Source organism: Sinohyriopsis cumingii, chromosome 8, assembly GCF_028554795.1.
Source record: "Sinohyriopsis cumingii isolate HCF-2022 chromosome 8, ASM2855479v2, whole genome shotgun sequence".
In the NCBI taxonomy this organism is placed as follows: domain Eukaryota; kingdom Metazoa; phylum Mollusca; class Bivalvia; order Unionida; family Unionidae; genus Sinohyriopsis; species Sinohyriopsis cumingii.
This window is the reverse complement of record NC_142968.1, coordinates 1,057,299-1,075,777: the sequence shown is the minus strand read 5'-3', so window position 1 is coordinate 1,075,777 and position 18,479 is coordinate 1,057,299. Positions and strand designations below refer to the sequence as shown.

The following is an 18,479-nucleotide window of genomic DNA, read 5'->3' as shown; positions in this document are numbered from 1 at the left end:
GTGTGTGTGTGTGTGTGTGCGAGAGAGAGAGAGAGAGAAGAAAGAGAGAGAGAGAGAGAGGGAGGAGTCACCGGTTACAAGGTAGATACAATTTTATCGCAGACACATATACAAATATTAAGCCTTCATATGTTATATAATTGGGGAAATAATACATAAAAGTTGACCGTAGGGAAATTGCATTCCTTCAATTCATGATTTCAAAGAATTGAATTTTTTTCTAGACGTTGCTGTTGACAAATGTGATTAAAAACGGCATCTGAGTGTATTTTGCATCTGATTTTTGAAATTAACGGAGACTACATTGGAATAGACAGTTATGTCATACTTCATTCCTGCGTTTGCCATCAATTGGTCTCTGTTATTTCCATGGATGTATCAATGTCCGTATTATCCGAACATATTATATTGTGTCGTTTCGTTATATTTACGTTTGATCACGGTTAGATTCATAACCTATATTAAATGTCCTAAACTCTAATCTCTATCTTATTGCATTTTCTGTAGAGATCTAGGTTAAAAGCTATAGTCTACTGTCATCACTGTGAAATTTTGTGACCGTTTCAGATTTTGTAATACTGATGCTGATCTCAGATCGTATATGGGGTATAAATCGTCGTTTATGTCTAGCAAGACACACAAGTAAAACAGTACAGAGTCCCAAAAATGAATAAATTCAAACCAAACAAGTAGTAAACCAACTCTCTGCTATTTTTGAAGCATTTGAAACAAGATACGCTTTATTCGCATCAACCGGAAGATGTAATCTCCCCTCCCTAAAAACCTGTATGAATATAATACAGTGATTGTTTATTGAGGCAACCATCCTTTGAGTTCTGATAAGTATGCTGATGTAGAACGTTCGCGTCTAGAGGAGGACACAATTATGATGCGTTTTATTTTACAAAAAAGGAAGTGAATCTCAGTTACCTTACCTGATACCTATTCGCTTTTATCAGGGTACACCTGAAAAAATCTTACCATTTCTAAACGCATTTGCTGGTAATTCCTCGTTGGTTCTATACGGTAGGGCGATTATAAGTGCGACCGAAACAAAAACAGTTGGCATTTCCCTTATGAATACTTTGCGCAAAGTCTTAACCGATGTACTGAACACAACATCTACGGCTGGACTATTGCAACCGTCTGAGATAAGAATAACACGCAGGAATTGGGAGAAAAATTACTTCACATACGACAAGGTCTCTAATATTTTGTTGGAAATGCATTTCCGATGTGAAAAGCAGATTTTATTGCAGTTTCGTAAATTTCAATAAATAGTGTTGATAAAATACATCATTTAGAATTATGGCTGTAATTTTTACATACGAACAGTAACGGATAAAATGATAATTAATTTTAAGACACGTGTAAAATTTCAAAACGTTGAGTCGTGACACTTTAAAGTTTAGCTTCTTGTTTTGAATGCAGATTAGGCAAAAATCCACTATTATGTTTTTTTGATTTAATTTCAGAAAGTAATGATAATATTTGTAATCACCAATACTCTTTGCTGATTCAGTAGGGTGTATGGAGCAACAATGTAATGGTATTGAACGTTTTTCTGATACAACTGGCGGAAAACATGACAGATGATCTAGAATCATTGTTATCGAAACGGGGGATATATTAAACAAAATGAAGTTTAGTATTTTCAAACTGTGTGCTTTATTAAACATAAGTGGGTTTGTTTTATTATCTAATATTGCTTTAGAAAAATATCAAAGCAGACTCTGAAAACTCAAGAAAAGAAAGCACCGACGTTCAGTTTGAATTATTAAACACAACTTGACCGTTGAAGTGTATATGTTTTCAAAATTTTCGATAACGTGAGAAGAGGAACCGTTTGCTATGGGTCTGAAAGTAGGGAATATATATTTAGTAGAAAGGACTGATTTATGAAATATCTGCAGAAAACGTTATAGCAAAAAAACAACAATGGATTAAATGGCATAGACTATCCTCAATGATTTAGTACAGGTAATATTAAAAAATCGTACGCGTCGGATTAGATGCAACGTCGTAGATCATGGAAGAATTTGTCCTTATTATAAGGTTAGGGCTCTATTTTCTACATCAGGTTCATCACAAGTGTGTGTGGATTCGTGTTCTGGAAAAAGCAATGGAAATTACCAATATTGTCCAGACTGTCAGAAGTATGTGACATGCTCCAATGGCTATAAATACATCATGCCTTGTGCAGCCAACCTTGTCTGGGATGACAATCTGAAGAGATGCGAGTGGACGTCTTCAACGTGTACAGCATCCACATCAGCAAACACGACAACGTCAGTTAGAACAACTACGCCAATCATACAAGCATCAACCGGTAGTTTATCTCTCCTTTTCTCTTTCTCTCTCTCTCTCTCTCTGTGTCTATTTACTGGATATATATGATGATGTGTTACACGCAAGTATGTCCGGTATTAAGAAAACACTTTTGTTTTATCATCTACATATATCGGTGAGAAGTAAAAAATAAAGCAAAATAATTCACGCGGACAGATATTGTCCTGCTTTGATCAGTTGTTGCGATTACATATATATGTAGGCATGAATTTCAGTGATTGCAAACTGATCAAAATAAAATCTTTCAGATAAGATAACTTGTTATCTATTACAAAAGACAAGATATTTTGTTTCGTTACAGAACAATTAACGGCAACCAATATAAACTATATGTGAAATACATATTATGTATAATATTAACAACACTTCATGCAGTATGCAATGTGGACTAGATTGTCCACTGCGTCTTTGCAGAATCAAAACGTGAAGCGGAGAAGAACGTCGTAACAAGTCAGTATTCTTGACACATGTTGCAATGGATAGGTTGCGGTCATTTGCAACGTTCGTTCATTGTCATTGATTAATGTATTTCACTTAATGACTCTGACGACTTCAATTTATTTATTATTAAATGTATTTACAATACCAAAGACTGTGCTCCTATGGAAGGAATAAATATTTGTTCTGACACTAGTTGAAATCAATGTTGAGTCAATTTTAACTTGCGTGTTTGAGGTAATGAGGTACTTGGTCATTTATATTGAACCAAATGGAGTGTTGTTAGGTTTCGCGTCGAGGTAAATATTTCTTTTAATGAAGCAAATAAAGGTTACTCATATTCGTGAGAGCGCGCGCTCGTGTGTGTGTGTGTGTGTGTGCGAGAGAGAGAGAGAGAGAAAAAAAAAGAGAGAGAGAGAGAGGGAGGAGTCACCGGTTACAAGGTAGATACAATTTTATCGCAGACACATATGCAAATATTAAGCCTTCATATGTTATATAATTGGGGAAATAATATATAAAAGTTGACCGTAGGGAAATTGGATTGCTTCAATTCATGATTTCAAAGAATTGAATTTTTTTCTAGACGTTGCTGTTGACAAATGTGATTAAAAACGGCATCTGAGTGTATTTTGCATCTGATTTTTGAAACTAACGGAGACTACATTGGAAAAGACAGTTATGTCATACTTCATTCCTGCGTTTACCATCAATTGGTCTCTGTTATTTCCATGGATGTATCAATGTCCGTATTATCCGAACATATTATATTGTGTCGTTTCGTTATATTTACGTTTGATCACGGTTAGATTCATAACCTATATTAAATGTCCTAAACTCTAATCTCTATCTTATTGCATTTTCTGTAGAGATCTAGGTTAAAAGCTGTAGTCTACTGTAGTCACTGTGAAATTTTGTGACCGTTTCAGATTTTGTAATACTGATGCTGATCTCAGATCGTATATGGGGTATAAATCGTCGTTTATGTCTAGCAAGACACACAAGTAAAACAGTACAGAGTCCCAAAAATGAATAAATTCAAACCAAACAAGTAGTAAACCAACTCTCTGCTATTTTTGAAGCATTTGAAACAAGATACGCTTTATTCGCATCTACCGGAAGATGTAATCTCCCCTCCCTAAAAACCTGTATGAATATAATACAGTGATTGTTTATTGAGGCAACCATCCTTTGAGTTCTGATAAGTATGCTAATGTAGAACGTTCGCGTCTAGAGGAGGACACAATTATGATACGTTTTATGTTACAAAAAAGGAAGTGAATCTCAGTTACCTTACCTGATACCTATTCGCTTTTATCAGGGTACACGTGAAAAAATCTTACCATTTCTAAACGCATTTGCTGGTAATTCCTCGTTGGTTCTATACGGTAGGGCGATTATAAGTGCGACCGAAACAAAAACAATTGGCATTTCCCTTATGAATACTTTGCGCAACGTCTTAACCGATGTACTGAACACAACATCTAGGGCTGGACTATTGCAACCGTCTGAGATAAGTATAACACGCAGGAATTGGGAGAAAAATTACTTCACATACGACAAGGTCTCTAATATTCGGGGTTTTGTTGGAAATGCATTTCCGATGTGAAAAGCAGATTTTATTGCAGTTTCGTAAATTTCAATAAATAGTGTTGATAAAATACATCATTTAGAATTATGGCTGTAATTTTTACATACGAACAGTAACGGATAAAATGATAATTAATTTTAAGACACGTGTAAAATTTCAAAACGTTGAGTCGTGACACTTTAAAGTTTAGCTTCTTGTTTTGAATGCAGATTAGGCAAAAATCCACTATTATGTTTTTTTGATTTAATTTCAGAAAGTAATGATAATATTTGTAATCACCAATACTCTTTGCTGATTCAGTAGGGTGTATGGAACAACAATGTAATGGTATTGAACGTTTTTCTGATACAACTGGCGGAAAACATGACAGATGATCTAGAATCATTGTTATCGAAACGGGGGATATATTAAACAAAATGAAGTTTAGTATTTTCAAACTGTGTGCTTTATTAAACATAAGTGGGTTTATTTTATTATCTAATATTGCTTTAGAAAAATATCAAAGCAGACTCTGATAACTCAAGAAAAGAAAGCACCGACGTTCAGTTTGAATTATTAAACACAACTTGACCGTTGAAGTGTATATGTTTTCAAAATTTTCGATAACGTGAGAAGAGGAACCGTTTGCTATGGGTCAGAAAGTAGGGAATATATATTTAGTAGAAAGGACTGATTTATGAAATATCTGCAGAAAACGTTATAGCAAAAAAACAACAATGGATTAAATGGCATAGACTATCCTCAATGATTTAGTACAGGTAATATTAAAAAATCGTACGCGTCGGATTAGATGCAACGTCGTAGATCATGGAAGAATTTGTCCTTATTATAAGGTTAGGGCTCTATTTTCTACATCAGGTTCATCACAAGTGTGTGTGGATTCGTGTTCTGGAAAAAGCAATGGAAATTACCAATATTGTCCAGACTGTCAGAAGTATGTGACATGCTCCAATGGCTATAAATACATCATGCCTTGTGCAGCCAACCTTGTCTGGGATGACAATCTGAAGAGATGCGAGTGGACGTCTTCAACGTGTACAGCATCCACATCAGCAAACACGACAACGTCAGTTAGAACAACTACGCCAATCATACAAGCATCAACCGGTAGTTTATCTCTCCTTTTCTCTTTCTCTCTCTCTCTCTCTCTGTGTCTATTTACTGGATATATATGATGATGTGTTACACGCAAGTATGTCCGGTATTAAGAAAACACTTTTGTTTTATCATCTACATATATCGGTGAGAAGTAAAAAATAAAGCAAAATAATTCACGCGGACAGATATTGTCCTGCTTTGATCAGTTGTTGCGATTACATATATATGTAGGCATGAATTTCAGTGATTGCAAACTGATCAAAATAAAATCTTTCAGATAAGATAACTTGTTATCTATTACAAAAGACAAGATATTTTGTTTCGTTACAGAACAATTAACGGCAACCAATATAAACTATATGTGAAATACATATTATGTATAATATTAACAACACTTCATGCAGTATGCAATGTGGACTAGATTGTCCACTGCGTCTTTGCAGAATCAAAACGTGAAGCGGAGAAGAACGTCGTAACAAGTCAGTATTCTTGACACATGTTGCAATGGATAGGTTGCGGTCATTTGCAACGTTCGTTCATTGTCATTGATTAATGTATTTCACTTAATGACTCTGACGACTTCAATTTATTTATTATTAAATGTATTTACAATACCAAAGACTGTGCTCCTATGGAAGGAATAAATATTTGTTCTGACACTAGTTGAAATCAATGTTGAGTCAATTTTAACTTGCGTGTTTGAGGTAATGAGGTACTTGGTCATTTATATTGAACCAAATGGAGTGTTGTTAGGTTTCGCGTCGAGGTAAATATTTCTTTTAATGAAGCAAATAAAGGTTACTCATATTCGTGAGAGCGCGCGCTCGTGTGTGTGTGTGTGTGTGTGTGCGAGAGAGAGAGAGAAAAAAAAAAAGAGAGAGAGAGAGAGAGAGAGGAGTCACCGGTTACAAGGTAGATACAATTTTATCGCAGACACATATGCAAATATTAAGCCTTCATATGTTATATAATTGGGGAAATAATATATAAAAGTTGACCGTAGGGAAATTGGATTGCTTCAATTCATGATTTCAAAGAATTGAATTTTTTTCTAGACGTTGCTGTTGACAAATGTGATTAAAAACGGCATCTGAGTGTATTTTGCATCTGATTTTTGAAACTAACGGAGACTACATTGGAATAGACAGTTATGTCATACTTCATTCCTGCGTTTACCATCAATTGGTCTCTGTTATTTCCATGGATGTATCAATGTCCGTATTATCCGAACATATTATATTGTGTCGTTTCGTTATATTTACGTTTGATCACGGTTAGATTCATAACCTATATTAAATGTCCTAAACTCTAATCTTTATCTTATTGCATTTTCTGTAGAGATCTAGGTTAAAAGCTGTAGTCTACTGTAGTCACTGTGAAATTTTGTGACCGTTTCAGATTTTGTAATACTGATGCTGATCTCAGATCGTATATGGGGTATAAATCGTCGTTTATGTCTAGCAAGACACACAAGTAAAACAGTACAGAGTCCCAAAAATGAATAAATTCAAACCAAACAAGTAGTAAACCAACTCTCTGCTATTTTTGAAGCATTTGAAACAAGATACGCTTTATTCGCATCTACCGGAAGATGTAATCTCCCCTCCCTAAAAACCTGTATGAATATAATACAGTGATTGTTTATTGAGGCAACCATCCTTTGAGTTCTGATAAGTATGCTAATGTAGAACGTTCGCGTCTAGAGGAGGACACAATTATGATACGTTTTATGTTACAAAAAAGGAAGTGAATCTCAGTTACCTTACCTGATACCTATTCGCTTTTATCAGGGTACACGTGAAAAAATCTTACCATTTCTAAACGCATTTGCTGGTAATTCCTCGTTGGTTCTATACGGTAGGGCGATTATAAGTGCGACCGAAACAAAAACAATTGGCATTTCCCTTATGAATACTTTGCGCAACGTCTTAACCGATGTACTGAACACAACATCTATGGCTGGACTATTGCAGCTGTCTGAGATAAGAATAACACGCAGGAATTGGGAGAAAAATTACTTCACATACGACAAGGTCTCTAATATTCGGGGTTTTGTTGGAAATGCATTTCCGATGTGAAAAGCAGATTTTATTGCAGTTTCGTAAATTTCAATAAATAGTGTTGATAAAATACATCATTTAGAATTATGGCTGTAATTTTTACATACGAACAGTAACGGATAAAATGATAATTAATTTTAAGACACGTGTAAAATTTCAAAACGTTGAGTCGTGACACTTTAAAGTTTAGCTTCTTGTTTTGAATGCAGATTAGGCAAAAATCCACTATTATGTTTTTTTGATTTAATTTCAGAAAGTAATGATAATATTTGTAATCAGCAATACTCTTTGCTGATTCAGTAGGGTGTATGGAGCAACAATGTAATGGTATTGAACGTTTTTCTGATACAACTGGCGGGAAACATGACAGATGATCTAGAATCATTGTTATCGAAACGGGGGATATATTAAACAAAATGAAGTTTAGTATTTTCAAACTGTGTGCTTTATTAAACATAAGTGGGTTTATTTAATTATCTAATAACACGACAACGTCAGTTAGAACAACTACGCCAATCATACAAGCATCAACCGGTAGTTTATCTCTCCTTTTCTCTTTCTCTCTCTCTCTCTCTCTCTCTCTCTATTTACTGGATATATATGATGATGTGTTACACGCAAGTATGTCCGGTATTAAGAAAACACTTTTGTTTTATCATGTACATATATCGGTGAGAAGTAAAAAATAAAGCAAAATAATTCACGCGGACAGATATTGTCCTGCTTTGATCAGTTGTTGCGATTACATATATATGTAGGCATGAATTTCAGTGATTGCAAACTGATCAAAATAAAATCTTTCAGATAAGATAACTTGTTATCTATTACAAAAGACAAGATATTTTGTTTCGTTACAGAACAATTAACGGCAACCAATATAAACTATATGTGAAATACATATTATGTATAATATTGACAACACTTCATGCAGTATGCAATGTGGACTAGATTGTCCACTGCGTCTTTGCAGAATCAAAACGTGAAGCGGAGAAGAACGTCGTAACAAGTCAGTATTCTTGACACATGTTGCAATGGATAGGTTGCGGTCATTTGCAACGTTCGTTCATTGTCATTGATTAATGTATTTCACTTAATGACTCTGACGACTTCAATTTATTTATTATTAAATGTATTTACAATACCAAAGACTGTGCTCCTATGGAAGGAATAAATATTTGTTCTGACACTAGTTGAAATCAATGTTGAGTCAATTTTAACTTGCGTGTTTGAGGTAATGAGGTACTTGGTCATTTATATTGAACCAAATGGAGTGTTGTTAGGTTTCGCGTCGAGGTAAATATTTCTTTTAATGAAGCAAATAAAGGTTACTCTTATATTCGTGAGAGCACGCGCGCGCGCGCGCGTGTGTGTGTGTGTGTGTGTGTGCGAGAGAGAGAGAGAGAAAAAAAGAGAGAGAGAGAGAGAGAGAGGGAGGAGTCACCGGTTACAAGGTAGATACAATTTTATCGCAGACACATATACAAATATTAAGCCTTCATATGTTATATAATTGGGGAAATAATATATAAAAGTTGACCGTAGGGAAATTGGATTGCTTCAATTCATGATTTCAAAGAATTGAATTTTTTTTTAGACGTTGCTGTTGACAAATGTGATTAAAAACGGCATCTGAGTGTATTTTGCATCTGATTGAAACTAACGGAGACTACAATGGAATAGACAGTTATGTCATACTTCATTCCTGCGTTTACCATCAATTGGTCTCTGTTATTTCCATGGATGTATCAGTGTCCGTATTATCCGAACATATTATATTGTGTCGTTTCGTTATATTTACGTTTGATCACGGTTAGATTCATAACCTATATTAAATGTCCTAAACTCTAATCTCTATCTTATTGCATTTTCTGTAGAGATCTAGGTTAAAAGCTATAGTCTACTGTCATCACTGTGAAATTTTGTGACCGTTTCAGATTTTGTAATACTGATGCTGATCTCAGATCGTATATGGGGTATAAATCGTCGTTTATGTCTAGCAAGACACACAAGTAAAACAGTACAGAGTCCCAAAAATGAATAAATTCAAACCAAACAAGTAGTAAACCAACTCTCTGCTATTTTTGAAGCATTTGAAACAAGATACGCTTTATTCGCATCAACCGGAAGATGTAATCTCCCCTCCCTAAAAACTTGTATGAATATAATACAGTGATTGTTTATTGAGGCAACCATCCTTTGAGTTCTGATAAGTATGCTGATGTAGAACGTTCGCGTCTAGAGGAGGACACAATTATGATACGTTTTATTTTACAAAAAAGGAAGTGAATCTCAGTTACCTTACCTGATACCTATTCGATTTTTATCAGGGTACACCTGAAAAAATCTTACCATTTCTAAACGCATTTGCTGGTAATTCCTCGTTGGTTCTATACGGTATGGCGATTATAAGTGCGACCGAAACAAAAACAATTGGCATTTCCCTCATGAATACTTTGTGCAAGGCCTTAATAGATGTATTGAACACAACATCTACGGCTGGACTATTGCAACCGTCTGAGATAAGAATAACATGCAGGAATTGGGAGAAAAATTACTTCACATACGACAAGGTCTCTAATATTTGGGGTTTTGTTGGAAATGCATTTCCGATGTGAAAAGCAGATTTTATTGCAGTTTCGTAAATTTCAATAAATAGTGTTGATAAAATACATCATTTAGAATTATGGCTGTAATTTTTACATACGAACAGTAACGGATAAAATGATAATTAATTTTAAGACAATGTAATGGTATTGAAGGTTTTTGTGATACGACTGGCGGAAAACATGACAGATGATCTAGAGTCATTGTTATCGAAACGGGGGATATATTAAACAAAATGAAGTTTAGTATTTTCAAACTGTGTGCTTTATTAAACATAAGTGGGTTTATTTTATTATCGAACATTACTTTAAAGAAATATCAAAGCAGACTCTGAAAACTCAAGAAAAGAAAGCATCGACGTTCAGTTTGAATTATTAAACACAACTTGACCGTTGAAGTGTATATGATGTTTTGAAAATTTTCGATAACGTGAGAAGAGGAATCGTTTGCTATGGATCAGAAAGTAGGGAATATATATTTAGTAGAAAGGACTGATTTATGAAATATCTGCAGAAAACGTTATAGCAAAAAAACAACAATGGATTAAATTGCATAGACTATCCTCAGTGATTTAGTACAGGTAATATTAAAAAATCGTACGCGTCGGATTAGATGCAACGTCGTAGATCATGGAAGAATTTGTCCTTACTATAAGGTTAGGGCTTTTTTTTCCACATCAGGTTCATCACAAGTGTGTGTGGATTCGTGTTCTGGTAAAAGCAATGGAAATTATCAATATTGTCCAGACTGTCAGAAGTATGTGACATGCTCCAATGGCTATAAATACATCATGCCTTGTGCAGCCTACCTTGTCTGGGATGACAATCTGAAGAGATGCGAGTGGACGTCTTCAACGTGTCACGTATCACCAAGAACAAGAACGCCAACACCATTCAGAAGAACTACACAACGTGCCCGTCCAATATTAGGTACGAGTTTAGTAAGGTATACCGCTGTATCTACTTTTGATTTAATAAATTCCCGATCCCTGTCTATCTTAGCAGCTTTTATCTATTAACCGTTGGCTTCTGAGACTTCCAAATACAAAAATAAATAAATGTTATCTGTTCAATATAAACACATTTATTTTAGTTAACACTATAGCACTATAATTCTTTTGCTTGAAAACTGTTGTATTAGAACTGGCGTATGTTACATGAAATTAAAGGTACCATAAGTTATTTTAATGATCAGTTCCAATATGTTTTTTATAGTATGAATGATTCTATCTGAATTATGAACAAGTCATAACCTTTGTTTGATTCAATGGCAGAAAAGGTAACAAGACTTCGTACTTTGTGTTTAGGAAATTGACTGGCCAATGGCGAAGAAAAACCATGAAAAAAGAATGGAAAATATAATTCATTCTCTTGGCATCCGTCATGGATTCGGCATTTAACCCATATCTTTGCTATAAAAGACTGTCTCATTTGGCCTCCATAGACAGGAATATAAGGATAGGAACAATTAATCAAATGTTGTCTCCTAGTGTAGATGTTACAATTTATATAATTGATTCGTGCGTTGTATCAACAATTGATCCCGCATTGTGCGAAACAACATATTGACTTATATCTGGCAAGAATCTCAACAGAGATAATATACTTTCATAGAATGAACTACAAAATCAAAACCACTGACGACATACTCAAGTTACGAGCACATCATGCCATTGAATTACTTGCTACTTCACAGTGCTTTACGCTCTGGTATTTACAAATTCTCTGATGCGTATGTCGTCTGCTTGAAGTCCATTGTTTGCTGTGAAAATTGCTGAACATGACACGTTCATCTCACTCAAACCAAAACGAATTTCTGTATCAATGTATCTGGATTTTGTATCAGATATTTCATCTGAATACGAATAAATGAGACTTGTTTAATTTTTTCCTAAAATATATAGTATACATTTTTGCTTTCTAAACACTGTATTGTGATGTATTCCAACCCTTTGGTAATAACAGGAAACTGGATATTGGAGTCATCTGCTATATATTAAATACTTAAAAGAAACAGATTCTCACCATCATGAGGATTCATTGATTCTTGCGTTCATGTCACTTTAGTAGAAACGGTTCAAAATGTAAAGTTTACATGGATTTTTGATAAGTTTACTGCAACCAAAATTTCAGAAGTGTATCGATGACATGAACGAAGTGATAGAGTTACCTACTACATTAAATCTTTATATATTTATATACATGATCTTAAGCATTTTGGATTTCCCAATATTAAGGAGGTTCGAGTCATTACTTTTGTGTCTACCAATGACTTTGGAAACAAGATAAAAGTAAAGTAAACCATGTATATAACGGCTAATACAGGTTGCACGGCAATGGTCCGTAAAACTGCATTGCGTTTTAATACTGTTTTATAATTGCAAGGTGGCGGCCATAAGTAAATACAGGATCTAAGGACAATATAGAGTTGTTATATATATATATATATATATATATATATATATATATATATATATATATATATATATATATATATATATATAGTATTAAATAAACTAACAGTAATTATTGTAGCTTACATAGTTTTGTTTTTATGTATGCCTTTACCAAGGCAAACTCCTTTAGGTTCACGAAAATGATATTTCAGTTATATTATCCTCTGATCTTTTTCTGACGGTGAGATAAAATATAAGGACGTTTTCTATTCTATTCAGATCTTCTTTCTATTTACAGGCTGTGTGGACTCCTGTGTTGGAGTTAGAGATGGAGATTACCAATACTGTTCAGATTGTCACAAGTTTGTGTCCTGTAGCAATGGAGATAAGTACATCATGCCGTGCCCATCCAACCTTGTCTGGAATGACCAGATCCAAAAGTGCGATTGGTCGTCATCGACGTGTCCATGAAAATAATATGACGTCTTTCAGGAATTGGACATTCTATTGCTTAAGAGTTTGTGGCGTGCAAAAGTTCTGTTCCGAATTTGCTCTTTTTGTGTCTTTCAATGTCATAATGTATTTGTGTGATTTTTATATTCATGTCGTGTCTCCTTAGCATGTGGTCTGTCTACGTACATACCAAAACGTTAACTTTCGACTAATCTGGCCTTTGTCACCTAGCACGGACTGTAAGTGGAAAAATACCTAAATAACGTTCAACATTGCTTCACCATTTAAAGCACGAAGAGCCAATGTCAAATATTAAATTGTTATAAGAAACTAAAACGAATGTCGTTTACTTTCGCAGTAAAATAATTTTTTTAAATTATTTTCTTTTTGATGCTAAATAAACAGATTTTCATAGAAAGAGGATATATATACATATTATTATCACAAATGTATTATTGCTGTCTCTTTACTGGTCTCTTTAATCGATTGTAAATACATGTATATAAAAGAAAGAATAGCATTGTAATAATTTTAACATTACTATATAAACAATTTCAATTGATAAAAAGCGCTGACATATTACGATTAGTGTCTATATATTTCATGCGCACCCTATACTAATATAATGGAGATTTTATATATTCTTGAGGAACTGGCTCGGTGCTCATGGCACTCTGTAGGATGTTATGTACAACTGACCTACGGGATGTGCATATTAGTTAACGACGCAAATAGTAAAACTTGCAAACAGAACACATAACCACGGTTTTGTGTATATATATATATATATGTGTGTGTGTGTGTGTGTGTGTGTGTGTGTGTGATTTGGATTTTTAACGTAACTTAAAAAAATTCTGTCATATCGCTTCGATGTCTACAGTGTGAAGGTTTACAGTGACGTCTATCACTAGGCATCGTGACGCAGACATGCAGGATGATGTCCCACCCAATCACATTATCCTTAGACCAGATCGACCAGTCCTAACACTAACCTCTTAATGCTGAGCACCTAGCGAGGTAGCTCTTGGTATCATTATTATACGTCTTTGTTACGACTCGGCCGGCGTTCGAACTCGCGACCTCCCGCATACGAGACGGACGCTCTAATCACTAGGCCACCGGAGTGGTTTATATTGTACTGTAAGACATGTGTGCGTGCGTATATGTGTGTGTGTATTTGTGTGTGTGTGTTTGTGCGTGACAGCACGAGCTCCACATATTTTCAAAATGAAGGATAACTGTACACTCTGTTTCTGCCTGTTACATCTGTGTTATAATTAGACCAATATAATGCCATGTTTTTAAATAGTCAATCAATTAACACATTAGAAATTCGAAGGAAGGCGCACTTCGCATTAATCGGTATTATTGTCGATACTAGTTTACTTTTAAGGCAAAAGTATTTCCAAACAAATCAACCTAACATGACATCTTGAAATATCTTCCTTTCCAACTGAATATTAATTTTTTATTTCTATAATATTTCATTAGTAATTTTACAGTTATGAGTTTAAATATTGTTTGGAATAAAAAACATCTTTTCAAATATCTGTGCTATCAAACTAGCATGCGTGTAAGATATTAATTAAATTTACGATTGTCGTTACAACGAGAGTTTACTAACCATAACACTGATCTGTTTTCGCTGTTAGGCTGTTAGCATTATACAGGAGGCGGATCGTGACCACTAATATTTTGTGTTTGTACTCGACGCTGAGGATAAGAGAACATTAGACATCGACATTGAAAATTCTTAGTCCAGCAAAGCTTTGCAATATTCTGAATATAAAGAATTTAAATGACTGGATCTCTCATATGTTTATGTATTACTAGAGAAAACTAAAATTAAAAACATATCTACTAGACCATTCAGCATGAAGTATATGTACAAAATATGTTGGCAAGGTTTTTAACAAGTAAATAAATGTTGCATATTATTGTGGACCGACCCAAATCAGAAGCATTTGAAGAAAAAGGCCCGTGGATTGAAAGTTCGCAATGGTGTAAACAATATTTTACTACATTAAAGAGCGTGTCAGTAGTAGATACAACCTATAATGTAGGCCAATATTCCGCATATCTTCCATTTTTATTTTATAAACGGTAAATACTGTCTAAAGTCAGTCCTTTCCAAATGTAAAATTCTATACACTTCACTTAAAATATTGCATACATTAGCGTGTTCATAATAATTGTCCACATATTTTAATGACAACTCCACAAATTAAGAAAATCAAACGTATTGTCAGAGACCGACATTCATCGTATAGAAGAAATCGACTATATGAGACGGTATTGTGCACATTGCATACGGGACAAACTTAATGGTCTCGTGCATACCGTCTAAAGCGTGATTATCGATCAAAGTGCAAAACATTGACAATGAAATAAACTCTTGTCCAGCTGTGAGATAGAAGACTGTTATGTGATCTACATGAATAAAATCGTGTGATGATGTTCCACCCTTTATGGGAATGGGGTGTATATAATGAAATGTGATCATGTGTTTTAAGGATTATATACTTGCTACATCTATCTTATATTTTATATATAATTTAACTTTTTTCTCTCCAAATAGTACAAATTTCCATCGCCACTACATTTAGGTATTTTAATGTCCATGTTGGCTGTGGTTATGTTGGGATGTTGGGTCAGAGTCACCTCACTGCATATTCAAAAGTTAATACGGGAAATGGTAACCGCTTACTCAGCAAAATTAAAAGACCTTATACATCATGATATATATATATATATATATATATATATATATATATATATATATATATATCATTGTTATATCGATGAAGGTTAACATATTTCCAGACAAAGCACACAAAAATGAATTTTCATCACAATATTTAATTCCTTGCATTCGATATGTAACACCATATACTGGTTCGTTTGCATGCTTATGTAGTTTACACTCGGTTAATATAGAAGGTCTTGCATGACATAGGCCATGTATGTTCACCAAACAAACTTTAAAATTGGAATCATATTTATGTACATGTTTAAGTACGCAATATAAGGCGACAAGTGACTCTGTAGGTGAATTATTGATTTTGTCGCACATCAATACATGCCAGCTTGTAGAAAAAAAGTACAATTTCTTGAAAGTGGATTGTACTCATTACATTCTCAATGAATGGAAGATGAAAGCAGTCCCGCTGGTCGGGCATGGATGTTTCACAGAAAGAAAATAACATAAAAAAGGTCTTGGATAAATAACTTTCAGTGAATCTTTTCCACTAAAGGATATCTTGTCTCACTAATAGTTGTTCTAAGTTAAAAACTTCGAAGGATACATTTTCGCTGCAGTAAATGATTGGATTCAATAAAATCAATTATCATTTTTAAGATGAAATGCATAGAATTGTATGTAGAATTGTTTTAGCTCATACAAGTCTTCTGTGATATAACAAATAGTAAAATATTCCTTTACTACTTATTTTAATTACGCTTGAAAAGTCGTTAAATTCAGGTTTATTATAAAATACTGATATTGTTACGAATTTTATTAAATGTTAAGGAACCAATAAGAAATGGATAAAACATTTTATCAAAAACTAAAATCTATTGTAACTTTTATAAAATGTATCTACCATATTTTCCACTTTAATAATGAACTGAGCAGACACGCTTAGTTGCAAGTGAACAAATGACATATCAACTGTATTGCGAATGCTGAGACATTCCTGTGGCATAAAAGGCTATGCAAATTCGCCCAGATATGGATCCATAAACATTTGAAACTTTTATATTCTGCTCAATATATGTTCTCTTAAAAAATATTTTTATTATGAATAATAATAAGGAGCACATTTCCAATCCGCCTTAAAATGCACGCAAAAGCAACCATTTTTGTATGATACATAAGCAGATGGTGAAATGGTTCTTCTATTTGAAATACGCTGCTTCAGTTTATCAGGTGTATATGTAATTACTCATTCCTTCTGCGTGGAAGATAATTTACCAAGTTCATACCGAAAATCATGACCCGCACTATAATGTATCTAATATATGTTTAGTTTTATTTATATAACATTCTGCTGTGAATACATCACATCCTGGACTTTATTAAGTGTTGTGTGAGGAACATTTATAGACAATACACAGGAATGTCTGGGATGATTCAGTAGACCATTTAATCTTGGAATATCTGGATAATCAAATATCATTTCAAGATCGACAGAATCAACGTTGTGCTTTTTTATAGATATAACGATGTTTCTTTTCTGGGGTTTTCGTGGTTTAAACTGTCAGCTGCCAAATCACACCGCAAATAACGAAGGGCGTTATGTAAACTGCGTGAGACGGCAACTGACAGTTTATATCGCGACAAACTCAGACGAAACAATATTAAACTATTATAAGTGTAATTCTTGATAATTGTATTTATTATTTATTTTCATTTTGTTCATTAAAATATAGATTCTATCAGTTTTAGAGCCTTTTTAAGCGTACGAATTCATGTTGAAGGCGTCTGTTTTGTAGCTGTTTTTAGAACAAGTCATTCTCCGTCTATAACGTAATAGTTTTGTGAAAGTTTGAAACATTCCACAACATGGTCCTAATATTTTATCTAAATTGTCACATGTGATCTGAGTAGAAGTTCGATATTCAAAGTAAGGGATGTGTTGTTTTGTATGTCATATGAATGACTCTTGGATTCGATGCTCTTAGCATTCATTGCGACTTGGCTGACTGGGTTATTTTCCAGACTAGTAAGTCACCAATTTTCGTTGTTTAAATTTATTGTAGTGTTTTTTAACAGTTAAGGCTACCTACAGGGGATACTTGCAAGTGAAATTAAGACTGTCATTTATTCATTTACAGATATATTTAAATTCGTTTGTAACGAGCAGCAGTGAAAGTGTTGTACAAAATAGCCTCAATGTTCTTCGTGACCGATTCTGAGTTTTCCAGCTTTTTTCCTCAAATATGGCAAACGAACGAGGTTCGTTACTTGATTCTGTCAAATCGGTTTATTAAATTTTCTAAATAAAATATAAACAAACGATCTTTATTTCGTTTTAAAGGCATGCAGTTTGTATGCCTTCTGATTCGTTGTTTACATCTACTTTGCATGTGACTCTATAGAAGTTACTAGAAAGGAGTTCTCCATACAGGTCATACAAAAATAGTATAAATGTTCGCATGGTTACGTTCTAGCCAATATAAATATTCCCTACATATATCAACTGATGCAACTGCAATTATAAAATTTTGCGGCGATGAGGGCAAGGGGTTTTAAGTTATACTTCTTTATGGCGTGTAAGTGTTGGACAATTTGCTGCAGATAGATCCAATTCAAGATCGAACCCGGAGTAAGTTTATGATGTATAGTATTATTTGTTAATTCTCTGTAATCAATTATTTATACCTTGATTTCTTCGTAGGAATCGGGAATGACTGTGTTGATCGACAAGAATTAACTGCTATGTCGTCATGCGCGTTTTCGTGCTTCGCATGAGTGCATATATATAACACC

General features: G+C 34.1%; 1 protein-coding gene across 1 annotated transcript; it reads left to right on the top strand.

The window, feature by feature from the left end:
* Window positions 1–10,825: 10,825 nt before the first annotated feature.
* LOC149792844 (uncharacterized) lies at window positions 10,826–17,434 on the top strand. The gene is made up of 2 exons (XM_089966614.1): window positions 10,826–11,069; window positions 12,834–17,434. Exons 1-2 carry the CDS (start codon window positions 10,931–10,933, stop codon window positions 13,004–13,006), a joined length of 312 nt encoding a protein of 103 aa, XP_089822740.1. The 5' UTR covers window positions 10,826–10,930; the 3' UTR covers window positions 13,007–17,434.
* The last annotated feature ends 1,045 nt before the right edge of the window (window positions 17,435–18,479 follow it).